General features: G+C 48.3%; 1 protein-coding gene across 2 annotated transcripts; it reads right to left on the bottom strand.

Annotated features, from left to right (window-relative positions):
- Positions 1–583: 583 nt before the first annotated feature.
- On the bottom strand, positions 584–8,246 carry ACP6 (acid phosphatase 6, lysophosphatidic). Of its 2 annotated transcripts, XM_057410485.1 has the most exons (10): positions 8,059–8,246; positions 7,233–7,361; positions 7,009–7,139; positions 6,381–6,460; positions 5,487–5,574; positions 3,841–3,973; positions 2,852–2,952; positions 1,430–1,525; positions 1,067–1,232; positions 584–762 (listed from the first exon to the last, which is right to left on the bottom strand). In XM_057410485.1, the coding sequence occupies exons 1-10, from the start codon at positions 8,242–8,244 to the stop codon at positions 622–624; spliced, it is 1,251 nt and encodes a 416-aa protein (XP_057266468.1). In that variant the 5' UTR covers positions 8,245–8,246; the 3' UTR covers positions 584–621. The 2 variants fall into 2 exon arrangements, with proteins under 2 accessions (XP_057266468.1, XP_057266469.1); XM_057410486.1 differs by lacking the exons at positions 6,381–6,460; positions 7,233–7,361; positions 8,059–8,246 and having other exon boundaries at positions 7,009–7,118.
- Between the last annotated feature and the right edge of the window lie 1,151 nt (positions 8,247–9,397).

Here is a 9,397-nt window from a genome sequence, read left to right as displayed (position 1 = left end):
ACTGTGGTTGTTTTGCTTGTTCACAGCAGATTTCCATAATTAAAAGAGTGCAGGGAAGACGCTTGGAGGCTTTCTGTCCCTTTGGAGAGGTTTTGTGTGCCCAAAAATGCCATCAAGGAGATTGGTAGCTAAATGCTATGTGATTTTGGAGGTTCATCTGTCTGCAGAGCAAAACCTCCAACATGACAAAAGACAGGGAAAGGCACAGTGGCTTCTGCAGTTCGCCATGCATAGAAGCAATTGTTATGTCAAAGCTCTCCAGTCTGGTAACACAGAGCAAGCTGGACTTCATCCCACAGCCCCAGCATACAGGGAACAGATTTTTCTCTCGTATTCCTGAAGCAGCAGGGCAATTTGAAAAGGTCTGTTCTCTCCCTTGCTGTTTTCAGCCTCTCTGTGCTTTTGTGTGGCTACCTCAGAAGTGAACTCAAGCCATTCTATTACACAGCTGCTTTCATCTTGTTGCTAGCAGTGAAAAGTGACACTGTGCCACCCTGTGTCTGGTAGGGAAAAGTCCCTTCATCTACAACACCTTTAGACTAGGGAAGGCTGGCAGGAATATGGGAGAAAAAATAGGCAAAGATTGTGGCAATAAACTATTTTTAATTTAAGCCCACTTCATCATGAGTCTGCTTGCTGATTCCCCTCTGTTTGGGAGCACAGGCTATTGTACTCCTCTGGACTGACCGAGTACTGTGAAATAACTTGTAGGAATTCTTGGAGTGGGCAGAGACCTGCCCTGCATCCTTTCATCACTCGCTCCTGCAAAGGCAAAAAGACAAAATCACCTATCTTGTGCACTGCCAAAGCCCTTTTTTGCTGATACCGATACATTCTGTGGCAGGGGAATGGCGAAGACATGGAAAAGTTCAAAGTCTTTGCCTAAACTCCCTTGGTTAACACCCAGCTCAACAGAAAAGAGATCTTGGCTACCATGGATGTGCCGTAGGTGTCCTACTCTGTTATCTGGCTGGATGGCATGCCCAGAACAAGTCTTGTTCCACAGCTTTACATGGCAAAACCAGAAGCCCAAGATTTGTGTGAGGGACTCCCCCTGGGATCTTACCTCTCCATGGTAAGACATGCGAACAAACCACTCTTTGGACTGCTGATGCTGATACAGTTCCAGGGTCACATCTGCAGCATAAGGTGGCCACTTGTGATCAAAGGTGCCCAGTGCCACCATGAGAGGAATAAGCGTAGTGTCATGAGAAGCATAGAGAATGAGCTTTCTGGTAAAAAGGAGAACAAAACAAACCTAAAATGTCGGCTCTGTTCCTCCATGGATAGCCAGTAGCACTCAGGCTTTTGCTAGTAGGTAAGCATTCATTCTCTTTACCCCACACATTCAACATCTTTCTGAACCAGCTTTTCACACTGACAGCAAGTGAGAATTTCTAACAATTACAGGAAGAGATTTGCTTTGTACCTGGCCTTTTCAGCTGGAGATGAGGGATCTACTGCTTCTGTAATGTTCTTCCTTAAGGTATAGAAAAGGAGACCAACACTCATCTGAAGAACTTCTCTACGAAAGAAGCAGAAATAAATCTACTGGTTTTTAAACTTTCAAATTAAATTAAACCAACACTTGGGAACCTGCTTTTCTCCTACAAATTGATAATGTGTATTGAGTATAGTTAAGAACTATTAAATGCAATTCCTGTGTTTAGGAACAGTTTGTTTCAGTTGCATAGTCGCCACAACCATTCTAATGTGTTTGCAGATTGGGAGGGGAGAGGTGTTAACAAACCATTTCCTCAGGTGTGGCCCACACAAAGGAAAACTATATATAAACTCCTTAATGTGCTCTATACTATGTTGTTTCCTTAGGTGTGATTTTTGGATGCATGGTTTTCAGCTATGCTAACTGTACTTAACTGCAACACAGCAACTGAAGTGGTTTGGGTCTCTGGTGGGGAGGGGTAGGATTCAAGAAGGTGGCAGCTATGTTTAAAAGTAAGTTTTTATCTCAGTATTGAACAAAAAGGAGATCTTTAAATAACTTCTGGTGTGAATAAACTCCCTCTACCTAGTGAACACATCAGTGGAAATGGGGGGGCGAGTGTGACCATGGTTTTCCCAGGTGGTGTAGGAGTGGGGGAAATCAGTCTCTCAGTACCCAAGATCTCCAATACAAGTTAAAGAAGAGTCTAAGGGCAACTGCCCTAACAGAAAAGGCAAGTCCTGTGCCACCACCTGAGAAGAGCTGGTTAATAGGGCAGCTGCAAATGAATGTACAAACAGCTGCTAGGCTGGTAACTCGGCCACCTTTGCAAACAGCTGTGGAGGAGGTAATTAACTGCAGCAGATTCTTTTACAAGCAGTTACATGTGTGCAGGGCCTGGCATCATCTTTTCCACTAGCACCAACACTCCTCAGCCTAGCTGTGCAGGTGCCACCCCTGGGATGAACTTCCTAGGCTGGAATTTATAGTGCACTTGTAGATCTGCAAGGACAGACTTCTCTGTGCAGCCTCAGGCCGGAAGCATCTCCTACTCTCTTCTGCTTTTCACACAGGTTCACATAACAACATGGCAACTGAGCATTCACTGCCTATCCCATGGCTTACTGCTGTTCCTTGGAGACTACTCTCAACCGTCAGCAAGACGGGACGTAAGCCCATGTCTCAGCCTCTTCAGCATGGACACAGTTTCCTAGCTCATACTCTTGACCTGAGGCACTGGACTTTACACTGCAATGGCTGAGGTACAAACCTCATGAGGGGGCGGTAGCCTCTGCTGGGGGAATGCAGCAGATCAGAAAGGACTTCCATCTGCCAAAATAAGCTGGTGTGGCTCATCCACCCTGGGTAAGGCTAAGACAACCCTTAAGGCTGGATATAGGCAATCACCTTGAACCATCTTCCAGAAGGAAAAGCAGCGACTCGACGGATCGACGCTCAACCATCTGCTGGAAGTTCTTCAGCACAGGGCAGCTTGGCAAATTATGCACCTGGAAGGAGAAGTTGCAGCATAACAATAGGGAGTGACAGATCACTGGAACAGGTTGCCCACGGGGGTTGTGGAGTCTCCTACGTTGGAGATATTCAAGGCCCGCCAGGCCAAGTTCCTGTGTGAACTTATTACCCTGCTCTTGCAAGAGGGTTGGACTAGATGATCTTTTGAGGTCCCTTCCAACCCTTAGGATTCTGTGACCCTTTCTAAGCCTAGTCTGAAGACACATGGATGACTGCCTACAGAAAACAGCTGTTCATGTCACAGCATCTGTATTACAGTACTGTGCTATGGTATTCATGTGAGGAGTTCTAAGATGGTTTTAAACACACAGACTTGCTCTGTGCACCAAGAGGATGGATGCTTGTTCTTAAGAATACATTAATGCCTTGAGCTATTCAACCAACAGCCAGACCAATTACCATTAGCTCCAAGAAAAAAAAAAAAAGGAGGTACTAAGGGGGATACAAACATGCTCAGCCCCTTTCCAGTTGCAGAAGCAATCTGGCTCATGGGTAGTATGCTGGAGCCACTGTTAAGATGACCATTAGGTGCTGACTGCAAAAAAAAAACAACAAAAAAAACCAAAACAAAATAAAAGGAAAGCATTTTGTTAAGCAAGACCCAACTGTTCTTTTAGTTTTATACTTGAAAGAGATAGTGGATTTCAGTGTAAGAACATAAATACTGGAGATGAGTCTTCATCCACCCTAGAGCAAGGCTGACTCCGCATCTTGTTTTTAAAAGGGCCATGTTATTTCTGTTAACTTTCTGGATTGCGTAGAAAGGTACTGGGGTATCACTGGTATCAGCGGGTGTTGGCACTCCATGGTTTCTTGTGCCTGATAAACAGATGTTTCTTTCTGTGATAGGATGCCCAACTCACCTGCTCAGCAAGAATGTTATCAAGGAGGAGAAAGAAATCCACAAATGTATCACTGTCAATACCCATCTTCTCCTTAATTGTTTTCAAGTCGTCAGAGATACCTGGCTGTTGCAGAGCATCCTTCAACTTATGCCTGTCAGCGAAGTAAGAAAACAAAAACTTTTCACACATCAGACTTTATCTTTCGTATTCTTTTTTGTGATCCCAGCCCAGTGGAGTTGTCTTGCAGCAGTGAGGGATAGAAGAAAAGCACCACAGGATACTGAGGGATTCCTGATGTTGGGATTTTGAAGTTGCAGACACATTGTCTAGATGTCAGGGATGGAATCTGTCTGCTCTCACAGGTGGGGTTAAAAAATGAGCTGTGAACACCTCAGAAGCGGTTCCCATGAGCAAGGGTTGTGTATCAGTTAACAGATCTGGTCATACTGGAACAGTGTAAGTCTGTGTCTTCAGGGAGTAGCCTTGAACTGCCTCATGAGAAGAAAGGGTAGGAGCTTTGAACTGATTACTGTATGGTGTGGGAAAAGGGAAACACCTAGATACTTGTAGCTCAGAATATGAATGCTGGCCATGTCCTTCAAATCTGTTGCAGAGGTTTTAGATCTGTTGCAGAGGCTTTATTTTTTCTGACTCTGATGTGTGGGGGAGGAGGTGTAAGAAGTTCATTTGCTTTTTGTTTGGGGTTTGGGGGGGGGGGTGGTGTGTTTTGTTGTGTTTTTTTTTAAGAACATCTCTAGTTTCTGTTTGAAATCAAATATGCTGCAGGTTCTGGCATAGGCAGCCTGTAAGCTGGGGCAGTGCTTCTTATTGCAGCTTAAATCCACCCTGGCATGTTCACAAAATGTTCTTGGTGGGCTGGAGGGGGGAGCAGAAGAGCTTGCAGTCTACTCCCTTGCTGGTCAGTTGACGTTACTAGAGGAGGCTGAATGTACTGCTTCTATGGGCTGTCACCTCTGCACTGTCAAGAGCAACATTTGACTCTGCAGGCAAAGGATTATATAATGAGCTTTTGTGAGTGAATTCTGACAACTCTTGAGGTTTTGAACAAAAATATGCTAATGTATAATCCAACCAAACTGCCTCTGTTGTTCAGTTTCCGCCCTGTGCCCAACCTGGCACAGACATTTGGAGTACTTGGCTCTGCAAGTTTTTCCTTCTATGTGGGATGTTCCCTATTTTACTTCATTAGTCTTTGTTAAATGTGTCAAGGCTGAGTATATTTCAGTTTCTTTGAGGTATAAATGTGACAGGAATGTTGTAATAACCCCCAAACCTGAAACTGTGCATATAAAAAGGAGGCCCAATATGTTCATGCTTGAAAGGCTTGTTAAGGGAAGTAGGTGACATTAATTCTGCCCTGCAGCAATGCCACAGAATAGCTGTACATTAGCTAGTAATGAGCGTTTGCTAGACACAGACTAAATTAAATTGGTCAAAACGTCTGTATTTTTTTCCTTCTGGTGTCACTGCTTGGTATATGACTCCGCTCACTAGGTGTTTTATACAACTAGCTAACCATTCCCAAATAGCAGTAAGTGGCAGGGGAAGACATTGGGAAATGGGAAGAAAATGTGCTCTTTTAAATTACTGCTGCTGAAATGGAGCAGCAGTAAACTCATACAGGGAGTATGGCTAGCAATTACCTGCTCAAGCATTTCAGGCGCTGGCAGTTGTGGTAATTGGGATAGAGGATTTCAGAGCTTGCTTCGTCAGTGACAATGACAATGGATCCTGTGGACCAAGAAGGAAGTATCACATCACCACTGCATCTTGTATATTTAGACTGTTTTAATCGCTGTCATGGTCTTTGTGCTCAAGTCCATCGTTGTCAACTAGCAATGCCCCCTGAGCTATCTATCACTTGCAACACAAGCCACTGTACTTGTTTTGTGCACACAGCATTTAATTCCATAGGGATGTCTGCTGTGAACCTTATAAAGTTTTCTACTTGTGTGTTCATTTTTTTTAGTGTTTGCATGTGCCAAAATCAGTTTCTGTGTCATGAGGTGTAAGGAGCTCTGGTAAGTCACTTCTATTTACTCCTAGAACTGAATAGGGAGGAAGCAGTGATGAGATCTTCAAAACTCAAGAGTGTACTTGTAGGACATACAGGTAACTGTCAACTGCAGGATACAGTTGAGAGTTACTCCAGATACCAAACTTGTAAAGGATCGTGGCTGAGATACTCGAGTTTCTCTGAGAAACCTTTTCAGATATGCATCTGAACACTGGACCTAGACCTTTTTGCCCTCTTGATTCTGAAGTGGGTTAATGCTAACCTCCTCAGTAGGTCTGAAACTGCAGCATTCAGGCAACAGATCCAAGCTGAGCACCAGCAGAAAGCTACACAAAGAGAGGGAGCAAGTGACAAGTTGATAAAGAACATTCAGGACCAGGAGACTATGGGGAAGAGGGTCAGGTGCAAAGAACCAGGGAAGAAGTAACAACCATGAGGCAGAAAGAGGTGGGATATGTGAGGTATCTACATCTAGGGAAGACTTGAGAAAGGAAAGGCACTGGTCAGAAGTCTCCCCAACCTTCTTTCTGCTGTTGGTACAACCCAGCTAGCAGGCACCGTGTGGACTCCAGATTCCGGAAAATATTAGTGGAACGGATGCTGAAAGAGAGAAAGCAGTTTGTGAGGCAGCACTTTCTCCTTCATGCTGCAGCTGGGGAGGGCTTGCTGGAACTGAGGGTTCTGCCCTTTAACTTCCCTTCAGAGACAGTGGAGATAAATTGGCACTTCTCTAGTGTAATTTTTATCTCATCCTAAACCATTCGCTCCCAGCATTACTGATGTGAGCAGCAGGGATGTGATTCATCTCACTGAACTTTAGCTATTTCATCTATAGCAAGTTAAACTGTGCTCCAGAAACACCTGCTTCTCATCACTCCCCATAAAGGTTATAATACCACAGTCAATGGCTAAACATAGGTGAGATGCATTTGTCCCTGGCATGGCTCTCGGGACTGCTGGGGCATCAGATGTTTTGTGTTCAGAGTGAGTTCTAGTACCTGGCTCAGCAGGCTGTGCAAGATGAAGGGGCCAGCCAGACTGCTGTAAGATGGAGAAGGGTTTGCTGCTCATAAAGATTTCCTAGCACAGGACTACATGTTACGAAGGAGGAAGCAAGGGAAGGTCCAGGAGGGAACTGAGAGACTCACAAGACTTCAGCAGGCTTAAACGTTGGTGAGAGAAATCTGGCTTCTTCCACATAGCTTCTCCTCAGCCTTTCCCCCAAGGCAAACATCTGCTGCATCCCTACTGTTGTCAGTTGCCCTGCAATTGCACCACCCTAAGTGCAAAGAAAAGGAAAGGTCTCCAGTGGAATATGGAAATAAACCAGTCTACAGAGAGAACGTGAAACCACCATGAAATACAGCCTTACCTTAAATGTGATCTTTCTGTAATGTTCCTCATAGGGTGAGGGAGGTTGAGGCCCTCCATGTAGGTCAGTCACCATGTAATCAAACTTAGTCTGAGCAGGCACGTGTAAAAGTGTGGGATGCCATTCCACCTGTTTCAAACCAACCCACCAAACAGTGCTTCAGTTTGTTGGACTTTCAAGAGCATTAAACCAAGGCTGTGCTGTTCTGTGCTGCACGAGGCAAGGAGCTATCTTTGTACAGCACACACAGAAGAGACAGCAGTGCTGCATCCTAGATGTGCTCTGCTGTGTATGGTCCACAGATGAAGTGCAAGAGATTCCACACCCGTTTCCCTCCCTTTACAGGAGAAGGACCTGTAGGAAATCGCTATTGCTGCTGTTAGTTACACACCAAAAACTGCTTTAGCACAGCACCTGAACTACCGTATGTCGGCTCACCAGGCTGCCCCGTCCGCGGCTGCGGGCAGTGGCACCGGGGCATGTCAGCGCACGCTGGCTGAGCACCAACGCGTGGGGATGGCTTAGCGCTAAAGGGGAGCAGTGGGAGGAGCCGTGGCTGCGGCCCGGGACGCCCATCCCCACGTCCTTCCTCCGAGGGCTCCCCGCAGCCGCAGCGCCGGCTATTCCCTCCACCACCACCCGTCCTGCTGACAGCAGCGGGACCGCGCTATCCCTTCCCGTTCGAACTCGCAAATCCCCGCGTTTCTCCCAGATGTAGTACCTTGGGATGGGAAAAAACCCAAACATTTACAGGGCTGATGGAGGCAAGGCAGCCGCTCGCCATCGGGCACACCCGCCCCGGCCCCCGTCCCGCTCCGCTCCTCACCGGCATTCCCCCCGGCAGGGGCCGCAGCGGAGTGCGCGCCCCGTGCCGGAACACCACCTGCACCAGTTTCAGCTCCAGCTCCCGGTCCCGGTCCCGCCGCTCCGGGGCTGCGGCTGCCGCTGCCCGCCGCCGCTGCGCCCATAGGGCCAGACCACCCAGTAGGCACAGCCGCGTCCCGCAGCCCATGACGGCGGCGCTACCACTGCCGGCACCCGGCAGCACAGCCACCGCGTTGCGCCGGCCCGCTGCGCGGGGGCCGACGGGAAGCGGAGTCTCCCGCTGGCTGGGGATGGCGGCTAGAAGGCGTCGGCGGACTACAGCTCCCAGCGGGCACTGCGCCGAGGGAGGCGGGCTCAGCGGGACGCCGCCGATTGCAGGCGCCGGGTCGGGGCGCGGGGGGGGGGTCTAAGGCAGTAGCGGTGGCGCCTCGCGGGCGGTACCTGCAGCCTGTTCTCTCGGTCTGTATTAGTTCTTTCCCGGGGGGGTAAGGCCCCTGCCGGTTTACTCGCCGGGGGCAGGGGTGCGGCTGTCCCGGAGGGAGAAATCCTGCTGGGTTGGCTTTTTCTCCTTCCCGCTTACCCTCTGGAGGCCACGGGAGTTGGGAATCGCTCGCGGAGGAAAAGGGCCCGGTTGTGCTTAAAGTGGCTCGAATTTGGTGCGACAAAAGAGCCTGCGAGGAAGCAGAAGGCTCCGTGCTTTGTTGTACCTGTAGGCTTCCTGCCGCTGTGATTTTGGGCTGTTACCAATGGCAGGGTATGCTCTCCTATTCCATTTTCTTCTCCCTGGTTCTCAGCTGCACTGCTTCCCGATTAAATCCTTAAAAGAAAGACAAAGATTGTTTCCCGTGAGGTTTCCCCCTGGAGAGCAGCCTTGCTTGGATACACGTGGCATCAGCTCCACTGTCAGCCGAACTGATAGCTCAGTTGGGAAGGAAGCTCGGTGCAGGATGGCTGCACATGCCTGCAACCCGCGAGCTCCTGCTTCTAGGGGGACCAGCTGGAAGCTTATCTATACCCTGTGTCACCAGGGCGGCTCAGTGCTTGCCAGGCTCTACAGGCAAGTGTCCCCAAACCATTCTGCAGTACAAATGCTGTGTTAGAGACAGAAATCTGTGGCAAAGACAACTGAGTAATTTGCCTTGTGTTGGCAGGAAGACCTGGGGGTAGCAACCAAGTTCAGTCAGTGTCACTTCTGAGGATGGCGTTATCTGTCTCCTAGGAACATGACACAGCATTGATTCAAGCGCAGCTCACAGGACTTCTGATTGGAGCGGTGGTGGCTGGAGACACCAGGGTGTCACAGGCAGCTGGTACATACAGGGAGCAGGACCAGGGTGAAG

The sequence above is a fragment of the Pezoporus wallicus genome, unplaced genomic scaffold, assembly GCF_028554395.1.
Source record: "Pezoporus wallicus isolate ANWC-B61680 ecotype Strahan unplaced genomic scaffold, APGP_CSIRO_Pwel_v1 contig_229, whole genome shotgun sequence".
Taxonomy (NCBI): domain Eukaryota; kingdom Metazoa; phylum Chordata; class Aves; order Psittaciformes; family Psittacidae; genus Pezoporus; species Pezoporus wallicus.
Note: the sequence above shows the minus strand (reverse complement) of the source record. Positions and strands in the feature narration are given on the sequence as shown.